The following is a 15,324-nucleotide window of genomic DNA, read 5'->3' as shown; positions in this document are numbered from 1 at the left end:
GTCCAGCATTGATGGGTTCTCTGGCGTCGCTTTGAGTCCAGCATTGATGGGTTCCCTGGCGTCCCTTTGAGTCCAGCACTGATGGGCGGAACCACCAGGATCTCTACCTCAGCCTCATACACACACTTTTCCCTATCCTCCCCACCCCCCTCTTCTTTCCCCCCCCCCTCTCGCTCTCTCTCTCTCGTCTTTTCCCTTTCTTCCCACTCATCTTTTCTCTCCTTACTTTTATCACACTTTCATCTTTACGTCAAGCTTCAATAAAAATAACTAAAATCGAGAAAACTTATACAGGTGGCATAGGGATGAGGTATCCTAGTTAGGTTAAGTTACGATAGATTCGACTAGTTTACATTACGTTACGCTGGTTTACGTCAGGCTAGGTTAAAACATACACTGTGTGACCTTTAGGAGAGCATAGCGGACGACCCTCACCCGTGACGTCAGAGTGGAGGCTCCTCCTACCTGGCTGGAAGGAGCGTGCCAGGCTGGCTGCAAGTCTCCACTCACAACAATCTGGCCCAAGCTCAGCTCCGGGCAGGATCTACACCAAGCTGCCCGCACCAAAGGGGAAGCACGGACATTAGGGAACTTACCTGCCAGCTCTAATTCACCCACCGAGATAGATGATGACCTCCAGGATTCTAGCTGCGTAAACAAGGCGTCATATTCTTTCGAACCCGGGTTAGCCGGGTGGTAGCCCCACTCTACGATCCCGGATTAGAGGCTTTGTTTGGAAACAATGGGGAAACAAGTCGATGGAGATCCGGCATGAGGTGACATGACTAGCCGAGTGATGGCAGCAGGCACTACATAAACCTGGAACTCAGTGCTCTTGACGTTCGTTGGGAAGCATACATACTGGGACTCCCACGATGACGGAAACAAGGAGCCCCTGGCGGCAATTCCTGGGGGCGCTGAGCACGCTCTCAGTGGAGCCCATCATGCTCCTGGATGGCCTAGCATACTCCAACATGGTGGTGCTCGTGGAAAACCTTCAGATGGATAAAGTATGCCTGGTTAATCTCAATCAGACACGAGAAGTGTGTTCGAATCTTTCTAACCACACGGATGTGAAAGATTCAATCAGTAAAGAAGTGAGTGTTTTCGCTATGTACAACGGGATCATCACTGCCGTCATACCGCTTTTCTTCATCCTGTTCATGGGTGCGTGGAGTGACAAGTATGGCAGAAAGGTACCCCTCGCAGTGTCCACCTTAGGTCACCTCTTCTACAGTTTGGGCTATCTGGTGTCCTCAGCAGTGGATACGTGGCCGGTGGAGTACCTACTCTTTGTGGCACTGCTCGACTCTCTCGGCGGTGGCACAGTATGTTTCCTCACAGCTTCTAACTCCTACATCAGCGATGTGACTTCGGAGGCAAGCAGGACCTCTCGGGTGGGCCTTGCCAACAGCATCTGGTTTCTCGGGGGTCCTATAGGTACTCTAATTGGTACTTATATATATAAAGTTGGTGGGTACCAGGTTCTGTTTGGGACTTCTTTAAGCATGTATGTGGTCTCTCTCTTTTACATCTTCTTCTTCTTGCCAGAGAGTCATGGACCCTTCGCAAACGTTCAGAAACTTGAAAAGATCTTGCCTCCGAAGCAATCTCTTCGCCTCCGGGAGAGTATCGCCTGGATATATGGCATTGAAAAGGTGAATAAGAAGAACGTTATGCATACTAAAAGTGTTATTAAGAAAATGAAGAGCATTACCTTCAGCTTGATGGTAAAGGACTTCGTCAGTCCCAAAAGAATCGTCGAGAGCTTTAAGTGCACGCTCAAGAAGAGGGAGGGTAATGTGCGGGTTTACATCCTGCTACTCATCACTTGCAACTTGCTTCGTAAACTGGGCAGAGGTGAGTCCTGCATAGTCTTTACACTGTCGTACTGTTCCATAAGCTATAATTATTATGTGATGATCCATTGCTTTTGTATGGGGAGGAAAACCTGCCTTCTCATATTACGATGTGATCTTTAGTTTCTTCTCTATGGGTTGTGGGAAGAACGGGTATGCCAGCTGAAAGCCTAGGACAAATGACGAAAGCTCCACTGAGTAAATTATCTTACGACTGAGACCAGTATCAGGGAAACTATTTTCACTAAAATGTGTTGACTGAGAGGCAAAGTTCCCCAGTGTGACGCCTTAGAGACCACTCAGCCACACATGCCTCAAGAACCTAGGTAGCCTGGTTACAAGCTACGTTTCTTCCTTGCCCAGTGCCCATGCCTGGGGCACAGTGAGCCTCAGGCATGGTTTCCAGCTATTTCATTCTCCCCCCTGTATGTTCTGATCACACGAGTGGTTTTATATCAATGCACCAAGCAGAAACAAGCGGAGATAATATGTATGAGCAAATGTACTGCTGGCTGTGATCTTTCTCTGTATACCCTCCCCCCGCTGGCTTGTGTAATTCATTGATTATATTTTTTTTAATTAACACTTCGGCCGATTCCCACCAAGGCAGGGTGGCCCGAAAAAGAAAAACTTTCATCATCATTCACTCCATCACTGTCTTGCCAGAGGGGTGCTTTACACTACAGTTTATAAAACTGCAACATTAACACCCCTCCTTCAGAGTGCAGATACTGTACTTCCCATTTCATGGGCTCAAGTCCGGCCTGCCGGTTTCCCTGAACCCCTTCATAAATGTTACTATGCTCACACTCCAACAGCATGTCAAGTATTAAAAGCCATTTGTCTCCATTCGCACCTAGCTAACATGCTCACACATGCTTACTGGAAGTCTAAGCCCCTTGCACACAAAACCTCCTTTACCCCCTCCCTCCAACCTTTCCTATGCCCCGCTTTCCCTCCACTACAGATTTATGCACTCTCGAAGTCATTCTGTTTCGTTCCATTCTCTCTACATGTCCGAACCACCTCAACAACCCTTCCTCAGCCCTCTGGACAACAGTTTTGGCAATCCCCGCACCTCCTCCTAACTTCGAAACTAAGAATTCTTTGCATTATATTCACACCACATATTGCCCTCAGACATGACATCTCCACTGCCTCCAGCCTTCTCCTCGCTGCAACATTCATCACCCACGCTTCACACCCATATAAGAGCATTGGTAAAACTATACTCTCATAAATTCCCCTTTTTGCTTCCAAGGACAAAGTTCTTTGTCTCCACAGACTCCTAAGTGCACCGCTCACCCTTTTTCCCTCATCAATTCTATGATTCTCCTCATCCTTCATAGACCCATCTGCTGACACGTCCACTCCCAAATATCTGAATACATTCACCTCCTCCATACTTTCTCACTCCAATCTGATATCCAAGCTTTCGTCACCTAATCTTTTTGTTATCCTCATAACCTTACTCTTTCCTACATTCACTTTTAATTTTCTTCTTTTACATACCCTACCAGATTCATCCACCAACCTCTACAACTTCTCTTCAGAATCTCCCAAGAGCACAGTGTCATCAGCAAAAAGCAACTGTGTCAACTGCCACTTTGTGTCTGATTGTTTATCTTTTAACTCCACGCCTCTTGCCAAGACCCTCGCATTCACTTCTCTTACAGCCCCATCTATAAATATTTTGAACAACCATGGTAACATCATACATCCTTGTCTAAGGCCTACTTACTGGGAAATAATCTCCCTCTTTCCTACATACTCTAACCTGAGCCTCACTATCCTCGTAAAAACTCTTCACTGCTTTCAGTAACCTACCTCCTACACCATACACCTGCATCATCTACCACATTGCCCCCCTATCCACCCTGTCATACGCCTTTTCCAAATCCATAAATGCCACAAAGACCTCTTTAGCCTTATCTAAATACTGTTCACTTATATATTTCACTGTAAACACCTGGTCCACACACCCCCCTACCTTTCCTAAAGCCTCCTTGTTCATCTGCTATCCTATTCTCCGTCTTACTCTTAATTCTTTCAATAATAACTCTACCATACACTTTACCAGGTATACTCAACAGACTTATCCCCCTATAATTTTTGCACTCTCTTTTGTCCCCTTTGCCTTTATACAAAGGAACTATACATGCTTTCTGCCAGCCCCTAACTACCTTACCCTCTTCCATATATTTATTAAATAATAGCACCAACCACTCCAAAACTATATCCCCACCTGCTTTTAAAATTTCTATCTTTATCCCCATCAATCCCGGCTGCCTTACCCCCTTTCATTTTACCTACTGCCTCACGAACTTCCCCCCACACTCACAACTGGCTCTTCCTCACTCCTACAAGATGTTATTCCTCCTTACCCTATACACGAAATCACAGCTTTCCTATCTTCACCAACATTTAACAATTCCTCAAAATATTCCCTCCATCTTCCCGATACCTCTAACTCTCCATTTAATAACTCTCCTCTCCTATTTTTAACTGACAAATCCATTTGTTCTCTTGGCTTCCTCAACTTATTAATCTCACTCCAAAACTTTTTCATATTTTCAACAAAATTTGTTGATAACATCTCACGCACTCTCTCATTTGCTCTCTTTTTACATTGCTTCACCACTCTCTTAACCTCTCTTTTTCTTTCCATATACTCTTCCCTCCTTGCATCACTTCTACTTTGTAAAAACCTCTCATATGCTAACTTACTACTTACTACTCTCTTTACATCATTCCACCAATCGCTCTTCTTCCCTCCCACACCCACTTTCTTGTAACCACAAACTTCTGCTGAACACTCTAACACTACATTTTTAAACCTGCCCCATACATCTTCGACCCCATTGCCTATGCTCTCATTAGCCCATCTATCCTCCAACAGTTTTTTTTATATCTTACCCTAACTGCCTCCTCTTTTAGTTTGTAAACCTTCACCTCTCTCTCTTATTTGATGCTTCTATTTTCCTTGTATCCCATCTACCTTTTACTCTCAGTGTAGCTACAACTAAAAGTGATCTGATATATCTGTGGCCCCTCTATAAACATGTACATCCTGAAGTCTGCTCAACAGTCTTTTATCTACCAATACATAATCCAACAAACTACTGTCATTTCGCCCTTCATCATAACTTGTATACTTATTTATTCTCTTTTTCATAAAATATGTATTACCTATAACTAAACCTCTTTCTATACAAAAATCAATCAAAGGGCTCCCATTATCATTTACACTTGGCACCCCAAACTTACCTACCACACCCTCTCTAAATGTTTCTCCTACTTTAGCATTTAGGTCTCCTACCACAATTACTCTCTCATTTGGTTCATAGGTTCCTCTACATTCACTTAACATCTCCCAAAATCTCTCTGTGTCCTCTACACTTCTTTCTTCTCCAGGTGTATACACGCTCATTATGACTCACTTTTCGCATCCAACCCTTATTTTAATCCACATAATCCTTGAATTTACACATTTATATTTCCTCTTCTCTTTCCATAACTGATCCTTCAACATTATTGCTACCCCTTCATTAGCTCTAACTCTCTCAGACACTCCTGACTTAATCCCATTTATTTCTCCCCACCGAAACTCCCCTACCCCCTTCAGCTTTGTTCCACTGAAGGCCAGGACATCCAACTTCTTTTCATTCATAACACACACACACACACACACACACACACACACACACACACACACACACACACACACACACACACATATCCTCTCTGTCCTTGTAATGTTTGTAACAGCTTGACAAAACTCCTGGAGAGCGAAACGTTGCCACAATAAAATGTCACATTAGTTACACCTGTGTCCTTTTACCTGACATTTTGTCGGTAATTCTACCATTACTCATTTTAACGCTATTGTCCTGAAACTAAGGAACAGTAAATGCCTCTCGAGGAAAAACCTTTTCTCGTCGGCTTCAAACTCGTAAAACAAGTGTATCTTACTTAGGAAAAAAAATGGTGTGTATATTGTGGCACTTTGTGGGAATTTTACATAATATTATCGACTAGTTCTGTTATTCGTAATTTACCTGTATCACATTCCGGATGACAACGGACACTATATTCCATCTGCCTTTGACATGACGGATAATAATAATAATAATAATAATAATAATAATAATAATAATAATAATAATAATAATAATAATAATAATAAGAAGAAACAGTAGAAGTAGAAATAGTAATAGCAAAAGTAGTGGTAATAGTAGTAGAAGTACAAGTGTGTTTATGCACGTTTTTGGTTGGAGATGTACCTTAGTTCACTTGGATACAGATTATGTGTATACGTCTTTCAGTCGTATGGTATTTATTCTAATAAACTACAGTCTGCCCTATCGCAACGTTGCAGTATTTCTAGCAGGACTGAAAATGACTTACGAGGGTTACCTAGCTCTTTAAGCAACGCAGGATAACGGCATATATTGATGCGTGCACGAGAGACCCAACGTTGCCTTTTCGTAATGAATTCTATTGATATACGACTTGTCAGACACAGCAGCATTATGGGATCTTGGTACAGAAGACATCTCCACAACCTACTTGCTATCTCCTGGCCCAACTCTTGGGAATGACCTACTTCCACTGGGTAATCCCGCCTACCAGTGACAGTATCTTCCGCTGCGCCTCATCTGACTCCAGCATACAAGCACCAGTCTTTCTGTCTGTGGTACAGATTCTACAAGACTGCGGAGTGATTGCCTCGTCTACCACTGTCTTCTGTATATATTTCTGAAGTCTTCATATTATATCTATTTACTGTATTGATAGAGTCACTGGATGGGGAAACGTCTACGAAGATACCTAGATGGTGCAAATGTGATAAATTCATCATGTCTTCTGGCGGCGAGGCGGCGTTATTCTGGGGTTGTCTTGTGCTGCTCTTCGGAGAATTTGGTCGTTGGATATTACTCATTATCTTTATGAGTAACTATCTATTTAACTCGCCTTAGTCATCTTAAGAAGTATAATCACTGGTGCTAAAAGCCGTAAATTATTGGTCCCTGCTTGTGTGTGCCTTCATTTTTTATGGGCGAATGCCAGGTTGAAGGGCGGTCCGTGGCTGATTTATATTGCATCGTGAGTTAGTAAATCAAAACACGCACTTCTATGCACTTCGGTGTTATATTTTTGCCTGGGAACGTTTACCAAGTAATTTATCCTTGAGTTTATACCAAGTTTAAGCCCCCATCCCCTCCGCATACTTTCGTGAAAACACACGACACGAAAGTGTAATGAACACTTGTCAATGCTCAATAATAACCCACCATGGAGACAAACTGTGAAGACTGATTGATTTGTGTATTTCGACCCCCTTCTGGAATCCTCTTTCAGCAGAAAGGGGTCGAAATGTACAGCTCAATCGCTCTTCCGAGTTTCTGTCTCCATGTGGGTTCTTATTGAGCATAGCAACTTGAAGTCAACTTTCAGAGTGACGGTTTAGCAGCGATATAATGACAAGTAGATAAGACATGTGAAACACTTAGTTAACTTTATTCTGAAACGTATGAGAATATAAGTTGTTCTTCACATTTTTAACACGACATCTTAGGGCAAGCTCAAATTTCAAACATTTCATACAGCTGATAATTTTTTATAATTATTAAGCGTTCAACCCATGTGGGTCATTCAGCGCGAGACGTGGTGGAGGCTCGATCCTCCGTCTGCTAAGTGCGAGACAGATGTTCTTCCTATTTGTATTCACCTAATTCATACAGCTGAACGGAGAACACACAAGAAGAACAGGAGAGCACAGTCACAAATCAGAACGCAATGGCGATATGTTGCCGCATATGCAACCATCTTTACTCCAGAAAGTTTTGGAACAAGGATACCCAAGTGTTGCACATGTTTCTTGCTTATCTTTCCGAGTGTTTTGAGTGCCTCAGCCTGCCTGCTGAGGCACTCCCGTGGTGAGTTAACATGGCACTAACATTTTCCGCTGGTGACATGGTGAACGATTTACATTCCATAGATGATGGGAAGTGTAAACCACTTGAAATCTTGGGCACTGGGTAAAAAGGACAGACATGTCCTATTTTGAAAAAAGGAATGACAAACCTGACCCTCCCCCCTCCCACTGTGTGATACATTTCGCTTTAAGTAACTTGAGATTGAACAGTCTAAATCCTAAATCCTTAACGACTCGATCAGGTTTAAGCAATATAGGTTTAAATTTATTAAATATTTACAATTATTGGTTTCAGTGTAAAAACAGAAGACTGCTTTTTCTGATTGATTTTAAACTCTCATCGTTCGAGTGTCTTGCTCAGTGGAAGGTTTGGATGGTTTCAGGACTTTGTAAGATCCGGTTGCTTATTTTAATATATAAAAAATGCGACATTTCTTGCAGAGCTTTTTCCAGAGAATTCAACATTACCTCAGATTCACGCTGGCTTGACCTTTAAAGAGGTTAAATTTTTGAAGATCTTTGTTTGCTCCAATTTGCCCAATATATCTGAATTTTTTTTATAGAAGCTGGAAAATTATGCAATTTTTTATAATGCTTTATAAAACTCTATATATTTTTATTTAGACAATTCCCTTCAGCAGCTGAAGAGACATTAATTTTTATCTGAAACCTAAAATAAATTTTAAATATTAAACCTAATTCAATAAATCTCTATGTCGGGCCATGTCAACAGAGTTTCGAAAATGCCAAGTTTTTCACGGCCTTTGCAAGAGCCAAAAACTTTTACATAGGGCTCTGGCATACTTTGTGAATTGTCTAACTGCTCTTTCTCGTGATACACGAGAACACCTCTAATGACTGGTTTCTAACTTTAGCATTGGTCGATCTCACTTAGAGGAAGGGATGGATTGTTACTGAGCTGTGTAGGTGTCAACTTGCTACTCTGGTACTTGCAAATATGACAGAGGTTTACATGCGATACCAAGAGAACGTCTAAAGAACAAGAAGGCACAATAACGTGACTAGGATAATACACAAATAACCCACACATAGGCGAGAGAAGCTTACGACGACGTTTCGGTATAACTTGGACCATTTACAAGGCCACACTAACACAAGAGAGGGAGCCAGTATATATATAGGTGGGCGGAACAGGGACGGGACCAAGAGACGAAGGAAAAGAAGTAGTAGTAGGGGAAAGGCTGGTAGTTGAAGTAGTAGTAGTAAAAGTAGTAGCGTTAGTAGAAAGTAGGAAGAGTAGTTTTAGTGGGACTAGAGACAGAAAGGGAAGTGAAGGGTGAAGGGAGGCAAAAGTGTAAGTAGTGGCAAAAGAAGTATGAATGGTACTACTAGTAGTAGTAGTAGTAGTAGTAGTACGAAAGGTGGGGTCAGGCAAAGGACAAGAAAAGGAGCACGGCAGGAGAGCTAAGAGCCCACAAAAGGTAGGACCAAAAGTACAGGGGGTAAAACTGAAGGACAAAACACCCTTAGAAAAAAATAGGAAAGAGGAAGAAAAGAAAGGATCAGGTTAAGTCACGAGTGTTCTGAAGTTTGGAGCATTTGACAATGTAATGAGAAAAGAAGGCATCTACAAAGACAAAGTCAGGACTAAGATTCATAGAAGGAAAGTTGTGTATAAGAGATGATTCAACATCACGGCGACATCAAATTTACTTTTCGCCAAACACCCTTCGCAGTAATCTACTTCGTACCTCGACTCACGAAATCGTAATGACACGATTGCAAACAAACCATACCCCGGCCGGGATTGAACCTGCGGTCATAGAGTCTCAAAACTCCAGCCCGTCGCGCTAGCCACTAGACCAGCTAGCCACAATAAGATTCATCCAACTAGGTATATTTCTACACCATAGGAAAGTTAGCACAGGCACCTCTGTGACCACAAATGCAAGTTTTTACAGACGAATCTCCAGCTAGCGTGGCCGTGACGAACTCTAGCTCAAGTCCCTTCACTGCCGTCAACATGACTTAAGAAATCGTAATGACACGATTGCAAATAAACCATACCCCCGGCCGGGATTGAACCCGCGGTCATAGAGTCTCAAAACTCCAGCCCGTCGCGTTAGCCACTAGACCAGCTAGCCACAATAAGATTCATCCAACTAGGTATATTTCTACACCATAGGAAAGTTAGCACAGGCACCTCTGTGACCACAAATGCAAGTTTTTACAGACGAATCTCCAGCTAGCGTGGCCGTGACAAACTCTAGCTCAAGTCCCTTCACTGCCGTCAACATGACTCACGAAATCGTAATGACACGATTGCAAACAAACCATTGAGCTAGAGTTCGTCACGACCACGCTAGCTGGAGATTCGTCTGTAAAAACTTGCATTTGTGGTCACAGTGGTGCCTGTGCTAACCTTCCTATAATGTAGAAATATACCTAGTTGGACGAATCTTATTGTGGCTAGCTGGTCTAGTGGCTAACGCGACGGGCTGGAGTCTTGAGACTCTCTGACCGCGGGTTCAATCCCGGCCGGGGTATGGTTTACTTCGTACCTCTCCTCCCGCTATATCTGCCCCTGGTGTCTACTCTGTTTACTCTGTTTAAAATATTTATTTTAGCCTAACCCAACTAAATATATTTTAGATTTGTTTACAGTAATTTAATACTAAACAAACACAGTAAAATATATTTTTTTCGTTAGGTTCAGAATGATTTTGGCGAAATTATTGCATACACAAATTTTCACTTGTCCTATGTGGCAAGATGAACGTCGCTATTTAAGCCAAGATCGCAAGTTCTGCCTTTTCGGCACGACATATATATATATATATATATATATATATATATATATATATATATATATATATATATATATATATATAATTATATATATATATATATATATATATATATATATATATATATATATATATATAAATAATTATATATATATATATATATATATATATATATATATATATATATATATATATATATATATATATATATTTTTTTTTTTTTATTTTTTATTATCACACCGGCCGATTCCCACCAAGGCAGGGTGGCCCGAAAAAGAAAAACTTTCACCATCATTCACTCCATCACTGTCTTGCCAGAAGGGTGCTTTACACTACAGTTTTTAAACTGCAACATTAACACCCCTCCTTCAGAGTGCAGGCACTGTACTTCCCATCTCCAGGACTCAAGTCCGGCCTGCCGGTTTCCCTGAATCCCTTCATAAATGTTACTTTGCTCACACTCCAACAGCACGTCAAGTATTAAAAACCATTTGTCTCCATTCACTCCTATCAAACACGCTCACGCATGCCTGCTGGAAGTCCAAGCCCCTCGCACACAAAACCTCCTTTACCCCCTCCCTCCAACCCTTCCTAGGCCGACCCCTACCCCGCCTTCCTTCCACTACAGACTGATACACTCTTGAAGTCATTCTGTTTCGCTCCATTCTCTCTACATGTCCGAACCACCTCAACAACCCTTCCTCAGCCCTCTGGACAACAGTTTTGGTAATCCCGCACCTCCTCCTAACTTCCAAACTACGAATTCTCTGCATTATATTCACACCACACATTGCCCTCAGACATGACATCTCCACTGCCTCCAGCCTTCTCCTCGCTGCAACATTCATCACCCACGCTTCACACCCATATAAGAGCGTTGGTAAAACTATACTCTCATACATTCCCCTCTTTGCCTCCAAGGACAAAGTTCTTTGTCTCCACAGACTCCTAAGTGCACCACTCACTCTTTTTCCCTCATCAATTCTATGATTCACCTCATCTTTCATAGACCCATCCGCTGACACGTCCACTCCCAAATATCTGAATACGTTCACCTCCTCCATACTCTCTCCCTCCAATCTGATATTCAATCTTTCATCACCTAATCTTTTTGTTATCCTCATAACCTTACTCTTTCCTGTATTCACCTTTAATTTTCTTCTTTTGCACACCCTACCAAATTCATCCACCAATCTCTGCAACTTCTCTTCAGAATCTCCCAAGAGCACAGTGTCATCAGCAAAGAGCAGCTGTGACAACTCCCACTTTGTGTGTGATTCTTTATCTTTTAACTCCACGCCTCTTGCCAAGACCCTCGCATTTACTTCTCTTACAACCCCATCTATAAATATATTAAACAACCACGGTGACATCACACATCCTTGTCTAAGGCCTACTTTTACTGGGAAAAAATTTCCCTCTTTCCTACATACTCTAACTTGAGCCTCACTATCCTCGTAAAAACTCTTCACTGCTTTCAGTAACCTACCTCCTACACCATACACTTGCAACATCTGCCACATTGCCCCCCTATCCACCCTGTCATACGCCTTTTCCAAATCCATAAATGCCACAAAGACCTCTTTAGCCTTATCTAAATACTGTTCACTTATATGTTTCACTGTAAACACCTGGTCCACACACCCCCTACCTTTCCTAAAGCCTCCTTGTTCATCTGCTATCCTATTCTCCGTCTTACTCTTAATTCTTTCAATTATAACTCTACCATACACTTTACCAGGTACACTCAACAGACTTATCCCCCTATAATTTTTGCACTCTCTTTTATCCCCTTTGCCTTTATACAAAGGAACTATGCATGCTCTCTGCCAATCCCTAGGTACCTTACCCTCTTCCATACATTTATTAAATAATTGCACCAACCACTCCAAAACTATATCCCCACCTGCTTTTAACATTTCTATCTTTATCCCATCAATCCCGGCTGCCTTACCCCCTTTCATTTTACCTACTGCCTCACGAACTTCCCCCACACTCACAACTGGCTCTTCCTCACTCCTACAAGATGTTATTCCTCCTTGCCCTATACACGAAATCACAGCTTCCCTATCTTCATCAACATTTAACAATTCCTCAAAATATTCCTTCCATCTTCCCAATACCTCTACCTCTCCATTTAATAACTCTCCTCTCCTATTTTTAACTGACAAATCCATTTGTTCTCTAGGCTTTCTTAACTTGTTAATCTCACTCCAAAACTTTTTCTTATTTTCAACAAAATTTGTTGATAACATCTCACCCACTCTCTCATTTGCTCTCTTTTTACATTGCTTCACCACTCTCTTAACCTCTCTCTTTTTCTCCATATACTCTTCCCTCCTTGCATCACTTCTACTTTGTAAAAACTTCTCATATGCTAACTTTTTCTCCCTTACTACTCTCTTTACATCATCATTCCACCAATCGCTCCTCTTCCCTCCTGCACCCACTTTCCTGTAACCACAAACTTCTGCTGAACACTCTAACACTACATTTTTAAACCTACCCCATACCTCTTCGACCCCATTGCCTATGCTCTCATTAGCCCATCTATCCTCCAATAGCTGTTTATATCTTACCCTAACTGCCTCCTCTTTTAGTTTATAAACCTTCACCTCTCTCTTCCCTGATGCTTCTATTCTCCTTGTATCCCATCTACCTTTTACTCTCAGTGTAGCTACAACTAGAAAATGATCTGATATATCTGTGGCCCCTCTATAAACATGTACATCCTGAAGTCTACTCAACAGTCTTTTATCTACCAATACATAATCCAACAAACTACTGTCATTTCGCCCTACATCATATCGTGTATACTTATTTATCCTCTTTTTCTTAAAATATGTATTACCTATAACTAAACCCCTTTCTATACAAAGTTCAATCAAAGGGCTCCCATTATCATTTACACCTGGCACCCCAAACTTACCTACCACACCCTCTCTAAAAGTTTCTCCTACTTTAGCATTCAAGTCCCCTACCACAATTACTCTCTCACTTGGTTCAAAGGCTCCTATACATTCACTTAACATCTCCCAAAATCTCTCTCTCTCCTCTGCATTCCTCTCTTCTCCAGGTGCATACACGCTTATTATGACCCACTTCTCGCATCCAACCTTTACTTTAATCCACATAATTCTTGAATTTACACATTCATATTCTCTTTTCTCCTTCCATAACTGATCATTTAACATTACTGCTACCCCTTCCTTTGCTCTAACTCTCTCAGATACTCCAGATTTAATCCCATTTATTTCCCCCCACTGAAACTCTCCTACCCCCTTCAGCTTTGTTTCGCTTAGGGCCAGGACATCCAACTTCTTTTCATTCATAACATCAGCAATCATCTGTTTCTTGTCATCCGCACTACATCCACGCACATTTAAGCAACCCAGTTTTATAAAGTTTTTCTTCTTCTCTTTTTTAGTAATTGTATACAGGAGAAGGGGTTACTAGCCCATTGCTCCCGGCATTTTAGTCGCCTCATACGACACGCATGGCTTACGGAGGAAAGATTCTTTTCCACTTCCCCATGGACAATAGAAGAAATAAAAAAGAACAAGAGCTATTTAGAAAAAGGAGAAAAACCTAGATGTATGTATATATATATATGCATGTGCGTGTCTGTGAAGTGTGACCAAAGTGTAAGTAGGAGTAGCAAGATATCCCTGTTATCTTAGCGTGTTTATGAGACAGAAAAAGAAACCAGCAATCCTACCATCATGCAAAACAGTTACAGGTTTTTGTTTCACAGTCATCTGGCAGGACGGTAGTACTTCCCTGGGTGGTTGCTGTCTACCAACCTACTACCTACATACCTACCTACCTATATATATATATATATATATATATATATGTCGTGCCGAATATGTAAAACTGGTCAATTAGCAAGAACTCATTTAAAATTAAGCCCTTTCTGAAATTTGCTCTTATACGTTTAAAGATATATTTTTTTCATTAATGTTAATGCAAAAATTTTTAATTTTGCACCAAAAGAATCTTAGAAAACTTACCTAACCTTTTTATAAAAAGAACAATTTATTTTAGCCTAACCCAACTAAATATATTTTAAATACGTTTACAATAATTTAGTACTAAACAAACACAATCAGATATATTTTTTTCGTTAGGTTCAGAATGATTTTGGCGAAATTATTGCATACACAAATTTTCACTTGTCCTATATGGCAAGATTAGCGTTGCTATTTAAGCCAAGATGGCAAGTTCTGCCTATTCGGCACGACATATATATATATATATATATATATATATATATATATATATATATATATATATATATATATATATATATATATATATATAAATAATTATATATATATATATATATATATATATATATATATATATATATATATATATATATATAAATAATTATATATATATATATATATATATCTATATATAAATAATTATATATATATATATATATATATATATATATAAATAATTATATATATATATATATATATATATATATATATATATATATATATATAAATATAATTATATATATATATATATATATATATATATATATATATATATATATATATATATATATATATATATATATATATGTATATATATATATATATATATATGTATATACATATATATATACATACATATATATATACATATATATGTATATATATATATGTATAGTAGGTTGGTAGACAGCAACCACCCAGGGAAGTACTACCGTCCTGCCAGATGACTGTGAAACAAAAACCTGTAA

The 15,324-nt window shown here is 40.3% G+C and overlaps 1 protein-coding gene across 1 annotated transcript in view; it reads left to right on the top strand.

Annotated features, from left to right (window-relative positions):
* Window positions 1–461: 461 nt before the first annotated feature.
* The window catches only part of LOC128687615 (probable peptidoglycan muropeptide transporter SLC46), a 99,105-nt gene continuing 84,242 nt past the window's right edge, over window positions 462–15,324 (top strand). The window contains exon 1 of the mRNA XM_053775170.2: window positions 462–1,860. Within this exon, the coding sequence (XP_053631145.2) occupies window positions 876–1,860 (985 nt within the window). The 5' untranslated portion in view covers window positions 462–875. The remainder of the gene's footprint in view (window positions 1,861–15,324) is intronic.

The sequence above is a fragment of the Cherax quadricarinatus genome, chromosome 1 (assembly GCF_038502225.1).
Source record: "Cherax quadricarinatus isolate ZL_2023a chromosome 1, ASM3850222v1, whole genome shotgun sequence".
NCBI classification, from domain to species: domain Eukaryota; kingdom Metazoa; phylum Arthropoda; class Malacostraca; order Decapoda; family Parastacidae; genus Cherax; species Cherax quadricarinatus.
Note: the sequence above shows the minus strand (reverse complement) of the source record. Positions and strands in the feature narration are given on the sequence as shown.